This window comes from Oncorhynchus kisutch, linkage group LG10 (genome assembly GCF_002021735.2).
Source record: "Oncorhynchus kisutch isolate 150728-3 linkage group LG10, Okis_V2, whole genome shotgun sequence".
NCBI classification, from domain to species: domain Eukaryota; kingdom Metazoa; phylum Chordata; class Actinopteri; order Salmoniformes; family Salmonidae; genus Oncorhynchus; species Oncorhynchus kisutch.
Genome location: NC_034183.2, coordinates 17,468,499 through 17,484,462, shown reverse-complemented (window position 1 = coordinate 17,484,462; position 15,964 = coordinate 17,468,499). Strand labels below are relative to the sequence as shown.

Here is a 15,964-nt window from a genome sequence, read left to right as displayed (position 1 = left end):
TCTTTACCCAACAAAAATATAAATGCAAAATGCAACAATTTCAAAGATTTTACTGAGTTACAGTTCATAGAAGGAAATCAGTCAATTTAAATAAATAAATTAGGACCTAATCTATGGATTTCACATGACTGGGCAGGGGCACAGTCATGGGGGGCCTGGGAGGGCATAGGCCCACCCACTTGAGAGCCAGGTCCACCCACCCTCTCAGCACTCCCCCTCCCCATCACCACAGGTGAAGAAGCCGAAAGTGGAGGTCCTGGGCTGGCGTGGTTACACGTGGTCTGCGGTTGTACTGACAAATTCTCTAAAACAATGGAGGTGACTTATGGTAGAGAAATGAACGTTCAATTCTCTGGCAACAGCTCTGTTGGACATTCCTGCAGTCAGAAAGTCAATTGCACGCTCCCTCAAAACTTGACATCTGTGGCATTGTGTTGTGTGACAAAACTGCACATTTTAGATTGTCCTTTGATTGTTCCCAGTACAAGGTGCACCACTGTAATGATATGTGATATGCCACACCTGTCAGGTGGATGGATTATCTTGGCAAAGGAGAAATACTCACGATCAAGGACGTAAACACATTTGTGTGTAACAGGGTTATATTGGTGATTCCCCTTGCCACTTTATTGTTAAGCCAATGGGTTTTTGATTTTAGTTTTGTCTTGCCTTCACCTACTCAACATGGCATCTTATTGGCTGGTTTGCGTAGCTTGCTTACGAGGGAGGATGTTTCATTAGAATCATCCCAGTGAACAAGCACCAAACCAGCGGTAAGTTGTTGGTTGCAAAGCACTGCACATCAAAAGTGATTTTTATACTCCCAAGTGATGATTTAAATGTACAATTTATATATATTTGTTTGTAAATGCTATTCGAACATCACACATAAGATGCAGCGTTTTTTGGTGCATATTTGTTATGCATTTTGTTGTAGAGAATTCCAGCTAATACTAGCTAGCAACTTACTGTGTCTGGTGGGGGGTTCGTATATTTTGTACAGTGCATCACGTGCAGAGTTGGATGTTGAGCTGTGCATTGCACGATGTGCAATTTTGTGCTGTTTCTATCAGAATAAAGCTCCATGACTGGTGCTACAAGTTGGTGCTCGTGTTGATGATTGATTGTACACAACAAAAGAAGAGTACTGTTACATGTGCACAACATTTTAGAGAAATAAGCTTTTTGACCATATAGACCATTTCTGTGATCTTTTATTTCAGCTCATGAAAAATGGGACCAACACTTGTTGCGCTTATTTTTTTGTTCGGCATTGTTTATCCAATGAAAGTTAGCTTGTTAACTAGCCATATTGATGTAATCTGTTATTACCTATCTCACCAATTTGACTTGGTCCATCAATCAATGTAGCCTGTCATGTCTGTCAGCAGCAATTGTGATGAAACACTTAAAAACAATGTTGAAAATGGGATAATGTTAGCTAACTTTGCCTACTTAGGTTGGGGAAAAAAGTACATTAGCTCTACCTACCAACCACTATGTTTAGCCAACTGTACAAAGCTTCTACCGGTATCTTGCAAAGTAAACATTGTCAGCTACCAATATATTGGCAAATGCTCCCTTCTGCTGCTTGTCAGGCAGAGCCCACAAGGACAGGAAATTAAGCACTCATATTTGTCAGGTACAGTTCACTTTTATATCACTCAAATATCCAATTAATGGTGGACAATATTGAGTGATATCATGAGGCTACCTTCACGTATCTGAAATTACATACTGGTCACATATCCTTGGGCGGCAGGGTAGCCTAGTGGTTAGAGTGTTGGACTAGTAACTGGAAGGTTGCAAGTTCAAATCCCCAAGCTGACAAGGTACAAATCTGGTGTACTGCCCCTGAACAGGCAGTTAACCCACTGTTCCTAGGCTGTCATTGAAAATAAGAATTTGTTCTTAACTGACTTGCCTAGTTAAGTAAAGGTAAATTCAAAAATATATAATTTTTTCTTCACAAAAGTAGTGCACTGGGCATTTACTAGTAGTGTATTAGCAGACCGATATAGCACAGGCAAAAAAAATCTCACCACCTCCAAACATCTTCCTGCGGCTAGGACAGAGGATGAGAACCATGCAGTTACTTGCTGTATAACCCTGATGCTAGAGCTAACTGTGTGCTATTGTTTTGAATAGAATAATTTGACAGAGCTAAACGTGCGCAATTGTTTTGCATATGGAATAATCTGAAATGTGTAGTTTGACAATGCTCTTCAAGAGGTGATGCTACAACCAAATAGTTAACATATATTTATATGAACAATCCCTTGAAAACGGAACGCAGATGTCACTGCTTCTAATCGGAACGCTCTGGACCTTATTGTGGCATTTTACTGATAACGACCTATTAAGAAATTTACAGCATGGTGATGTCACCATGGAAGGCCAAAATGCCATCCCACCAAAACAGGCAGACATTTCTGGTATTTTCAAACAGCTCTAACGCTAAAGTGGCATAATCATAATTTTCACAATTTCACAGTATTTTTCCAACCTCTTAGTGTGAAAATAGATATAAAACACAGGAACATTTTGTTTTACTAGGGGCGGCAGGTACACTGGTGGGGAGGAACGTTGGGCCAGTAACTTAAAGGTTGCTGGAGCGAATCCCCGAGCTGACAAAGTAAAAATCTGTGTTCTGAGCAAGGCAGAAAAAATGTCCTGTTTTAGGTCAGTTAGGATCACCACTTCATTTTAAGAACGTGAAATGTCAGAATAATAGTAGAGAGAATGATTTTAGTTCAGCTTTTATTTATTTCATCACTTTCCCAGTGGGTCAGAAGTTTACATACACTCAATTAGTATTTAGTAGCATTGCCTTTAAATTGTTTAACTTGGGTCAAACGTTTTGGGTAGCTTCCCACAATAAGTTGAGGGAATTTTGGCCCATTCCTCCTGACAGAGCTGGTGTAACCAAGTCAGGTTTGTAGGCCTCCTTGCTCGCACACTCCAATACCTTGACTTTGTTGTCCTTAAGCCATTATGCCACAACTTTGGAAGTATACTTGGGGTCATTGTCCATTTGGAAGTCCCATTTGTGACCAAGCTTAAACTTTCTGACTGATGTCTACCAAGAAAATGATCTTCTATTATAATAACAGCAGTATATATCCACCCCTAAGCAGACACATCGATGCCCTGCGACAAACCATCAAACAGGCAAAGCGTCAATACAGGGCTAAGATTGAAATCATACTACACCGGCTCCGACGCTCGTCGGATGTGGCAGTGCTTATAAACTATTACAGACTACAAAGGCAAGCAACACTGAGGCATGCATGAGAGCATCAGCTGTTCCCGACGACTGTGTTATCACGCTCTCCGTAGCCAACGTGAGTAAGACCTTTAAACAGGTCAACATACACAAGGCTGTGGGGACAGACGGATTACCAGGAAGTGTGCTCCGGGCATGTGCTGACCAACTGGCAGGTGTTTCAAGCAGACCACCATAGTCCCTGTGACCAAGAACACAAAGGCAAGCTTCCTAAATGATTACGGACCCGTAGCACTCACGTCCGTAGCCATGAAGTGCTTTGAAAGGCTGGTAATGGCTCATAACAACATTATCCCAGAAACCCTAGACTCACTCCAATTTGCATACCGCCCAAACAGATGCACAGATTATGCAATCTCTACTGCACTCCACACTGCCCTTTCCCACCTGGTCAAAAGGAACACCTATGTGAGAATGCTATTCATTTACTACAGCTCAACGTTCAACACCATAGTACCCTCAAAGCTCATCACTATGCTAAGGAACCTGGGACTAAACATGTCCCTCTGCAACTGGATCCTGGACTTCCTGACGGACTGCCCCCAGGTGGTGAGGGTAGGTAGCAACAGGATCTGCCACGCTGATCCTCAACACTGGAGCTTCCCAAGGGTGTGTGCTCAGTCCCCTCCTGTACTCCCTGTTCACCCACGCCGCATGGCCAGGCACGACTCCAATACCATCATTAAGTTTGTAGACGACACAACAGTGGTAGGCCTGATCACTGACAACGGCGAGACAGCCTATAGGGAGGAGGTCAGAGACCTGGCCGGGTGGTGCCAGAATAACAACCTATCCCTCAACGTAACCAAGACTAAGGAGATGATTGTGGACTACAGGAAAATGAATACCGAGCACACCCCCATTCTCATCGACGGGGCTGTAGCGGAGCAGGTTGAGAGCTTTAAGTTCCTTGGTGTTCACATCATCAACGAAGTAGAATGGACCAAACACACCAAGACAGTCGTGAAGAGGGCTCAACAAAACCTATTCCCCCTCAGGAAACTAAAAAGATTTGGCATGGGTCCTGAGATCAACAAAAGGTTCTACAGCTGCAACACCGAGAGCATCCTGATCGGTTGCATCACTGCCTGGTACGGCAATTGCACTGCCTCTGGCCGCAAGGCACTTTAGACGGTGGTGCGTACAGCCCAGTACATCACTGGGGCAAAGCTGCCTGCCATCCAGGACCTCTACACCAGGCAGTGTCAGAGGAAGGTCCTAAAAATTATCAAAGACCCCAGCCACCCCAGTCATAGACTGTTCTCTCTACTATCACATGGCAAGCGGTACCGGAGTGCCAAGTCTAGGACAAAAAGGCTTCTCAACAGTTTTTACCCCCAAGCCATAAGACTCCTGAACAGGTAACCAAATGGTTACCCGGACTATTTGCATTGTGTGCCCCCCCAACCCCTCTTTTACGCTGCTGCTACTCTCTGTTTATCATATATGCATAGTCACTTTAACCATACCTACATGTACATACTACCTAAATTGGCCCGACCAACCAGTGCTCCCACACATTGGCTAACCGGGCTATCTGCATTGTGTCCCACCACCTGCCAACCCCTCTTTTTAGCTACTGCTACTCTTTGTTCATCATATATGCATAGTCACTTTAACAATACCTACATGTACATACTTCCTCAATAAGCCTGACTAACCTGTGTCTGTATATAGCCTTGCCACTGTTATTTTCAAATGTCGTTTTACTGTCATTTTATTTCTTCACACACACACAGTTGGTTAGAGCCTGTAAGTAAGCATTTCACTGTAAGGTTTACACCTGTTGTATTCGGCGCACGTGACAAATAAACTTTGATTTGGACTCTATTTAAACTGGAAACCACATATCCTGAGGCTGCATTCATTGTAGCTGGGGATTTTAACAAGGCTAATCTGAAAACAAGACTCCCTAAATTTGATCATCATATCGAATGCGCTACCCGGGCGGAAAAATCATGGACCATTGTTACACTAACTTCCGCGACACATACAAAGCCCTGCCCCGCCCTCCTTTCGGAAAATCTGACTACAACTCCATTTTGTTGCTCCCAGCCTACAGACAGAAACTAAAACAAGAAACGCCCATGCTCAGGTCTGTTCAACGCTGGTCCAACCAATCTAATTCCATGCATCAAGATTGCTTCGATCACGTGGACTGGGATATGTTCCGCATAGATTTGGACAACAACATTGATGAATACGCTGATTCGGTGAGCGAATTTATTAGCAAGTGCATCGGTGATGTTGCACCCACAGCAACTATTAAAACATTCCCCAAACAGAAACCGTGGATTGATGGCAGCATTCACGCAAAACTGAGGGGCAAGGCGGGTAAGGCGACTAGTAACATGACCGAATACAAACAGTGTAGCTATTACCTCTGCAAGGCAATCAAACAAGAAAAGTGTCAGTATAGAGACAAAGTATATTCGCAATTCAACGGCTCAGACTAGAGAGGTATGTGGCACGGTCTACAGTCAATCACAGACTACAAAAAGAAAACCAGCCCCGTCGCGGACCATGATGTCCTGCTCCCAGACAAACTAAACAACTTATTTGCTCGTTTGAGGTCAAAAGTGCCAACGACACAGCCCGCTACCAAAACCTGGGGCTCTCCTTCACCGCAGCCAACGTGAGTAAAGTATTTAAACGTGTTAACCCTCGCAAGCTGCCGGCCCAGACGGCATCCCTAGCCGCGTCCTCAGACCATGCGCAGACCAGCTGGCTGGTGTGTTTACGGACATATTCAATCAATCCCTATCTTGGTCTGCTGTTCCCACATGCTTCAAGAGGGCCACCATTGTTCCTGTTCCCAAGAGAGCTAAGGTAACTCAGCTAAATGATTATTGCCCCATAGCACTCACTTCCGTCATCATGAAGTGCTTTGAGAGACTAGTCAAGGATCATATCACCTCACCCCTACCTGACACCCTAGACCCACTCCAATTTGCTTACTGCCCCAATAGGTCCACAGACGACGCAATCGCAATCACACTGCACACTGCCCTAACCCACCTGGACATGAGGAATACCTATGGAAGAATGCTGTTCATCGACTACAGCTCAGCATTTAACACCATAGTACCCTCCAAGCGCGTTATTACGCTTGAGACCCCAGGTCTCAACTCCGCCCTATTCAACTGGGTCCTGGACTTCCAGGACCCAGTTGCAGACGACACTACAGGGGTAGGCTTGATTACCAACAACGACGAGACGCCCTACAGGGAGGAGGTGGGGGCCCTCGCAGTGTGATGTCAGGAAAATAACCTCATACTCAACGTCAACAAAACAAAGAACATGATCGTGGACGTCAGGAAACAGCAGAGGGTGCACCCCCCTATCCACATCGATGGGACAGTGGTGGAGAAGGTGGAAAGTTAAGTTCCTCGGCATACACATCAAGGACAAACTGAATTGGTCCACCCACACAGACAGCATGGTGAAGAAGGCACAACAGCGCCTTCAATATATCCACAGAACGCGTCTCCTTCCTGAGCGGTATGACGGCTGCGTGGTCCCATGGTGTTTATACTTGCGTACTATTGTTTGTACAGATGAACGTGGTACCTTCAGGCATTTGGAAAATTTTCCCAGGGATGAACCAGGCTTGTGGAGGTCTACAATTAGTTTTTCTGGGGTCTTGGCTGATTTCTTTTGATTTTCCCATGATGTCAAGCAAAGAGGCACTAAGTTTGAAGGTAGGCCTTGAAATACATCTCCAATTGACTCAAATTATGTCAATTAGCCTTTCAGAAGCTTCTAAAGCCATGACATCATTTTCTGGAATTTTTCAAGCTGTTTAAAGGCACAGTCAACTTAGTCAACAGTAAACTTCTGACCCACTGGAATTGTGATACAGTAAATTATAAGTGAAATAATCTGTCTGTAAACAATGTTTGGAAATATTACTTGTGTCATGCACAAAGTAGATGTCATAACCGACTTGCCAAAACTATAGTTTTGTAACGGATGTCGTCGGGAGAAAGAGAGGAGGACCAAAGCGCAGCGTGTTAAGTGTTCATGATGATATTTAAATAAAACTCAGGACACTAAACAATAAATGACATCGTGAATTTACAAAACGGAAACAGTACCATGTGGCCCAAACACTCACACGGAAACAAACACCCACAAACCAAAAGTGAAACCCAGGCTACCTAAGTATGATTCTCAATCAGGGCAACAATTGACAGCTGCCTCTGATTGAGAACTATACTAGGCCGAACTCAAAAACCAACATAGAAAAACAAACAGACTGCCCACCCCAACTCCCCAACCCCAACACCCTGACCATACTAAAACAAAGACAAAAACAAATGAACTAAGGTCAGAATGTGACAAGTTTGTTAACAAGACATTCGTGAAGTGGTTGAAAAATGAGTTTTAATGACTCCAACATAAGTGTATGTAACCTTCTGACTTCAACTGTATGTATTACCAGTCATGTGAAATCCATAGATTAGAGCCTAATGAATATATTTAAATTTACTGATTTCCTCAAATGGACTTTAACTCAGTAAAATCTTTGAAATTGTTGCATGTTGCATTTATATTTTTATATCTAGCATATTGGCTGCTATAGCCCAGTAATACAATATAGGGGCCATGTGAGAATCTCTTGTAATTTAACCTATTTCTTAAGTTATTTTTCCACATTTGATATTGACTATAGGGCACAAAATTGCAGGGACCATGGCTGGCAAGTGAGCTGCGTCACATATGCCTAAAATGACATTGCGGGAATGTGGTTAGGTTTGGGACCAGTTCTTGCAGTAGCGGGTGGGAGTCGGACAGAAAGCCAGCAGGTGCAAGCGGGAAGCTGGATACCATGACCTTGAATCCTGTAAAGTTAGAGCTGTTTATTACTATGTCAGTGTGAAAAGTAGGGAATTAGCTCGGGAAACCGACAGATCATTAACGTCACATTGCCATACTGATTCATAAAACTCACACTGCAATGAAAAATCATCAGAATATTCAATAGTTTGGCTGATGGTTTCATCATTTGATTCCGGTCTAGTGTGATTGAGGCAAAACATTATAGCTAACGTTAGCCAACTTTTGGCCAGCTCTCTCTCACGGTACATCAACTGGGGAAAGCTAGCCAAGTTAATTTACTTCTGAAACGGAACAAAACAAAGGCTACAAAACATTTCCATACAAACAAAAGCTGTTAGGTAGTAATATTAGCCTCATATCGTTATCTGACCAATAACTAGAGGCTAGAGCTGACCAGGCTGTGGTAGATACTACCTAGCATACCTAATTAATTCACCTCAGTCGAGAGGGGATGAAACATTAGCTAACGTTACATGTCAGTTACAATACTAGCTCAGCACTGCGGAAAAAAACACTTGTTTTGTTTCATTCTGTTAAAGAAAAAGCTATTTCAGAATTTGGGGGAATATGACCCACACCGTCCCCAGTGAAAGTTGCACCGCTGTATATATATTTGAATACGCCTCTGAATCTCATCTCTCTCGCTCACACTCTCTCTCTCTCTCTCAGCTTTCCATGTCAGACAAGTGGGACATTCACTATCTCCAATTTATGATGAGGTGCGTTGGTGAGTCAGTAGGAGTCAAGTTTGTATGCCGCAGATTTCTCATTACAAATAACAATATCCCGGATATCCAATGTAACTCAAAGTTTTCTGAATTCTTGAAGTGTGGATCAGTCCCTATTTTGGGCATTCTTAATACAGCATTTTTGTTCCCTCTTAATGGTGGTCTAGCTTCTTAAAGAGAAGAAAAAGGAAAGAACAGTCATATTATGAGACATATATTTTGGATGCCTACTGTGTGACGAAGTAGTTGTGTTGATCTTGAAATTGTTATTCTGAGTGACCTCTGCCAGTGGCCCAGGGGTACTATAGTAAACACCTGCCAGGAACACATGAGCTGTGTCTGAAATGGCACCCTATTATCAGGTATCAAAGTAAGACCCAGGTGCATACTGTGTGAAGTAACAATGTTTATTGAAATAACAGGGGCAGGAAAACAGGTCAAAGTGGGCAGTGGTCGATAATCCAGAGTAAGAGCAAAGGTACAGGACAGAAGGCAGGCTCAGGCAGAGTTCAGTAATCCAGAGGTGGAGTAAAGGTACAGGACAGAAGGCAGGCTCAGGCAGAGTTCAGTAATCCAGAGGTGGAGTAAAGGTACAGGACAGAAGGTAGGCTCAGTCAGAGTTCAGTAATCCAGAGGTGGAGCAAAGGTACAGGACGACAGGCAGCGTGGTCAGGCAGGCAAAGGTCAAAAACCAGGAGGACGAGAAAAAGAGAGGCTGGTAAAAGACATGCGCTGACAGGACAACTGCTGGTAAGCTTGACAAGACAAAGACAAACTGGCAGACACAGACATAAAACACAGGTATAAATACCCAGAGGATAAGTGGGGAAGATGGGCGACACCTGGAGGAGGAGGGAGACAAGCACAAGGACAGGTGAAACAGATCTGGGCGTGACACCTATTCCCTATATAGTGTGCTACTTTTGAGCAGGGCCCATAGGGCTCGGTTCAAAAGTAGCGCACTATAGACCTATAGGATGTAACCATGGATGTAACTGTGTAACCATGCACTTCAAGGAGATAGATGCTTCAGAGTTCAGAGATATTTTTTTCAGATTCACCAAGAGCACAATGTGAAATTGCAGTTTAGAAATGATTACCTATTCATTTTATTTGGTGTTTTGTAACCCTAAAGTTAAAAAAGGTATTTTATAAATATATTTTATAACTTTTTGGTTGAGTACATTGCAGAGAAAAAGGAAATGGAAATTTGGAACAGGACAAGTGTCCTTGTGTTAAGTGTCATAGCTTACTATTATTGAACACACTGGCATGGAAACTTAAGACTTCTTTATCATGTTCCAGTGTTATGAAAATGATCTATAGTGACATCTGTTTTAGAATATTCTTTGTAAAATATGATATAATGGTACATATGTTCCAAGAGGCGGCTGCGACAAATACAAGAATATTAACATCTCAATTTTTTTTATGTAGAAGCCATTACATTTATTTCCACAGGTGCTGCCCAGAATATATTTTTATGGTCGTTTGGCAGCCATGCTCGTCTGTCTGATGGTTAATTCATTGAGTTCTGACAGTCTGGGAACTCTAAAATCATACATTTTTAAATCAAAAACCCTAGTGGAGAGGAATATATATTTATTTGGAACTGCTGATATTGTTTTGAATGAAATTGCGTCAGGAGAAAAATATGACCATTAGTTATGTAAAGACTGGACCTCTTGGTTGACTTTGGGAAATGTTGAGATGAGATTATGGGACGTCTCCATACCTCTCCACAGTAGAGGGCAGTATTTACATTATATTTGTCCAAGAACATATTGTCTGAGAGTGCAAATAAGGCCGTCTTTGCATCATATCAGATACACATCTCAGACTGAGTCAGTGTTGCTATAAATGGATACTCCGATGACCATGTTTAGAGAGAGAAAAATACCACAAATGTTTTACATGTATTAATCTATTGTAGAGATCAAAGTAAAACGGGTCACTCTAATCAGATGCTGTTTGACATAAACTTCCCCTCTCTCTGTATAAATTACACCATACACAACACAGCTATAACAAGAGCCATTACAGTAAACCCAATGAGATGATTCAGTGAGGAGGCTGCAGGCTCCATCAGGTCATCTCCTGGTAACCTCTGGGAGTCTCGGTCGAGATTAGGACCAGAAGTGAGTTGAGGAGCTCTGGGCATAGTAGGTCTGTTCAGGGGTGTGCAACACTTGGATATAACAGTCGGCTATATATGTATTGTGTAGAACTATGATCATCTGTCAAGTAGAATTGAAGGTAGATTTCATTTCTAGCTGCAACATTGTGAATGTTGAATACACTCCCAGTGGACTGGTGGTGAGGCTCCTGAGGCAGATTGACACTGGTCCATCTGATGCTGCAGTTGGCTGGAGGATGAGGGACCCGGGGAGAGAAGTAGCCTATTATTGGCAACGAGACATTACAGTAACATGTTTTCTATAATAAAGGTAGTAGGAAAATTTGAAATAGTTAATACATTTGAAATGTAATAGTGAATAAAAATGTAGAAATATAATATGTGTTAGTTGTATTTAAATAGGCAAAAACCACTCCTTCGTTTGACCTCGGCTACTTAATTGATTTGATTTAATACAATGTATCTCCACTAAGTGGCCATGTAATAACAAGATATATTCTTGCATGCAGTGCTCAGTAGTATTATCCAACATAGCCTTCAGCAAAATGGTCTATTAATTAGATAATCTCTTCTGAGATTCTGTTGCATTCCATTCTAAGAACCAGATGTAACAAAAATCTAATTCATTGTGCATGATGACATAATACTAAGTTGTTCCCAGGGACAGACAGGAACACTGAGCCAGATTCTGAATTCTGAATTCTGCAGAGCCAGATTCTCAATGTGTCTCACTGCCTGTCTTCCATCAATGTCATCAGAGAGGATGAATGCACTTATGCAACATTTATTTAGTGATAACATTGCATTGGACTACCTGTTCTTGTTTTTCCTTACGGATTTGTTGTTATAGCTGCTGACTCTGGACTGACTGACCCACAGTACATGGCACAGTTGTTATATTATTGATGAAAAAAATCAACCAGTCAGAGTTTGCACTTGCAGGATTCATTTCATAAGGCTTCATTAAGGTTTCAGCAATATTAATAATTAAACGAATATATTAAACTTTGACTCTGTCTGAGTTGCCCTTAAAAACTGAACTCTAATGTTTAGGCTATAGTAAAATGACTGTAGCTTGCCAGAGAGAGGGCTATACTTCCACCGCCTCAGGGTGAAAAGCAGTCAGTCAGTCAGCAGCAGTCGCTAACGGAGGGGAGAGGTAGGGAGCACAAAGAGAGGGACAGAGGGGAGGAGGACTGTAACTCCGCCTCCGGACTCGATCATCTCACATTCCTTATTCACAGCCCCTCACGTTAGAGAATAAAGAGAAAGAGAGACGAAGGGCACACGATTAAGGAGAGCAAAACGACCATGGCAATATTCAAAACGTCTGAGCTTGACATATCTGATCATAGCGCATCTCTAAAGTCGACTTGGGCATGGAGCACTCGCACCATACACAGAGTTCAGCAGCTGAATGACGTTGCACCTGAGGACAAAATGAGGGTGATCTTCATCCAGAACGCCGGTTTCGTCGCTGCTTTCTCGGGAGGCAATGACGCTGAAGGTTTCGCCTGTTAGTTTTGAGTTAACGATGTTGGCAGCACTTTCACGGTAGATTATGTGAACGACCCAGAATAAACGAAAGACTGCGAGATAGATAATGCCAGTTACTATACGGATAACGAGAATAGAATAGCCCGATGTTTTAATTAACCTAAATATGTTTTCTTTTTGGATTGCTCAATTTTGAGCACCATTGTCCATACCCGAGGAGACATCAATCGAAAGTGGATTCAGCTTCTGACATGCATTGGTCTGTCGAATTCTGAATACATATTCAGAGGACTGTTGCCCTAGAATATACCTTTATAGTTAGACATACATAATATACATTACATTATGTATCAGACGCGTCAAGATAGATGATGTCTCCTTTGTAATATTTAGCTTTTTTATTTAATCATATAATAATGACTCACTCTTATAAGGCGACAAATGGATGAATAGATGTGGAGAGAATTCTTTGATCAGAAAAAAATGAACAAAGGCAGTGATCATTAGACAATCAGAATAATGTATATGTTTATTAATATAATATTTACGCATTGTTCCTTGTAATTTATTGTATTTATTACGACTATTATTAGGCCTATAATAAAGTATTACTATAATATCAATATTTGTAAAATATAGCTTAGTTTAATATCTTTATCTTCGGGAAGTTAGTTTTAATACTTCCCTAGAGAAGATGGATACAGCTTTTCTCTCGGCCCACCGAGGGCTGACCCGTCCTGAGTCCAAACAAACCCTCACCTCATCGGGTAAACCATCTGGCGGTGACCTGTCCCCTCCACCGCTACCTGTCGGTCATTCAATGGCAGAGACACCGGCAGCTGGCGATGGCAGCAGGAGAAATTCAGGCTTCAAGAAACACCACCACAAACATAACCTGAAACATCGCTACGAATTGCTCGAGACTTTAGGAAGAGGGACCTATGGCAAAGTAAAGAAGGCAATTGAACGGCACTCAGGGAGAGAGGTGAGACACTTTTACAACTCTCTTTATGGATAGGGTTAGGGGTTAAAAACGCTCTTTCTTGCATAGGGGTTTGAAGCACCCTGTACATAACCTCTGTTCAGGTTCTTAGAATGCGGCTCATATAATTTAGACCTACAGACTGCAGGCTACTGTTGAGGCCCAATCCGGAGTCATAGAAAACATAGCTACAACAAAGAGGCCCTAAATACCCAAATAGCTTCTTTGTTGCGCTCTAGGCTTGTGAGTCTTTTTCCAACTCTGGGAATTCCCCCGTGCTCATAGGGCCCTAGAGGCCCTGGGAATCTCTGCAGCACGCGTGCTGTCCCCAGCAGTGCCTCGCGACCGGATGCTTAAGTGCAGATGTTCAACTAGCTCCTGATTTATGATGCAGCTTAAATGAACCCAACCATGCGCACCATTGAAACCGGCCAACAGTCCTCCAAGATACTTCCCCCTACTCACGTTGAATGGGCTGGAATTGTGCAAGGTATTGCTGTAAGTTGAAGAGGTTCCTAGTTTGGCAAACTCAAACGTGAGACCTGGCCTAGAACAACAACTATGTTTCTTCATTTGACTGCATGTTAAAATAACAGTGTCCTGAATGACCTGTCATTTTGACCAATGTCCCTTAACTGTTTGGTTTTTGTTTGTGTCTTGGTGCTGTTTTTATCAATATGTTCTTCATGTTTCTCTATGACTTTTTTTTTGTCATTGAATGCTCGCCATCTGCCCTCATGCACCATACTTGGAGACCAGATTTGTTCTCGTGCTGCAGAATTTGACCCATGTGCCCCATTGGCAGAGCGAGATGAACTTTCCGTATGTGTGTTCAGATTCAGAATGCCAGAAGGAAAACTCAGTAGGCTCAGCATGTCCAACGCTCCTGACACACACACACATGCTTGGTGGGGGCACCATAAACCCATAGCTCAAATAGCTCCTTCAGATGGCCTGCCTGGCTGGTGACTGGTGCTTTATGGCAGCCAGTGCTTTATAACACATTTCTCCACTCATTAAACACACAGGGTGCTTGGATGTTTTGAAAAAAGGGTGTGTTTGGGTCTGCTTGAGTAGCCTAATCACATCTTGTGACATTTTTAAGGCTATTATGTTATATCCCTTAATAACCTCTGCAATACCACTTTGTATGTCATTGCCATCTCCACACGCCCTGACATCATTCTAGAATTGTATGGAGTGATGGTATTCCCTGATCCCCATGCAGTCCTCCTCTATCAATGAGCCTGGCCTAGCTTAGTTCTCCAGCCCTTAATGATTCCACTTCAAATGGCAGGCAGCAGAGCTGATCCTGGAACAGTGTGTAGCTAATAATAAATCAACCTGAACCATTTCCATTGAATGTGTCACAACATTATTAACAGTACAAGTGGCCATGTGCCCTTTGTAAATCAACACTTGAGTGCATTCGGTTAAGCATCACCCAGACAGAGACAGAGAGAGAGAGTGTACAGACAGACTGTGGCCCCAGAGTGTGTGTGTCTGGCCTGGTGTTTAGAGAGCGCTGTAAAATATCTTTACATGGAAGGGACTGTCCCTGGCCTAAGGAGCCCCTGGTGTCCATATGATAGAGATTAAAACTGGGTGACAGACCGTTATGCAATCCCTCTGCTCTGGCTCTGCCTGTTCTACTTTCTCTGATGGGCGTACTGGCTTCTTTAACAGCTAGACGAAATGAGAAGAGCAGGAGGGGAAAGAGATTTGAGAAGAGTGTGTGTGTGTGTGTGCGTGTGTGTGTGAGAGAGAAGCTTGGAAGGGACTGTCATTAAAGAGAGATTGATTAGATGTGTGGGTGCATGGGCATATATGTTAGTGAAAGTGACTGAGCCTGTAGACATAGGATCTGCAAACCCTTCTCTTGTGTGTGTTGGCTGCTTGGTTTGGATGGAAAGTCAGACTGTCTGTCCTCATACTGTATGTCTGGTCTGATTGGACTACTGTATATCTGGTCTGATTGGACTACTATATGTCTGGTCTGATTGGACTACTGTATGTCTGGTCTGATTGGACTACTGTATATCTGGTCTGATTGGACTACTGTATGTCTGGTCTGATTGGACTACTATATGTCTGGTCTGATTGGACTACTCTATGTCTGGTCTGATTGGACTACTGTATATCTGGTCTGATTGGACTACTGTATGTCTTTTCTGATTGGACTACTGTATGTCTGGTCTGATTGGACTACTGTATATCTGGTCTGATTGGACTACTGTATATCTGGTCTGATTGGACTACTGTATATCTGGTCTGATTGGACTACTGTATGTCTGGTCTGATTGGACTACTGTATGTCTGGTCTGATTGGACTACTGTATGTCTGGTCTGATTGGACTACTGTATGTCTGGTCTGATTGGACTACTGTATATCTGGTCTGATTGGACTACTGTATGTCTGGTCTGATTGGACTACTATATGTCTGGTCTGATTGGACTACTGTATGTCTGGTCTGATTGGACTACTGTATATC

The 15,964-nt window shown here is 42.8% G+C and overlaps 1 protein-coding gene across 1 annotated transcript in view; it reads left to right on the top strand.

Moving 5' to 3' along the window:
* Window positions 1–12,153: 12,153 nt before the first annotated feature.
* Window positions 12,154–15,964, top strand: part of LOC109897835 (NUAK family SNF1-like kinase 1) — a 42,540-nt gene continuing 38,729 nt past the window's right edge. Inside the window, exon 1 of the mRNA XM_020492438.2 lies at window positions 12,154–13,475. Coding sequence (XP_020348027.1) covers window positions 13,185–13,475 — 291 coding nt within the window. The 5' untranslated portion in view covers window positions 12,154–13,184. The remainder of the gene's footprint in view (window positions 13,476–15,964) is intronic.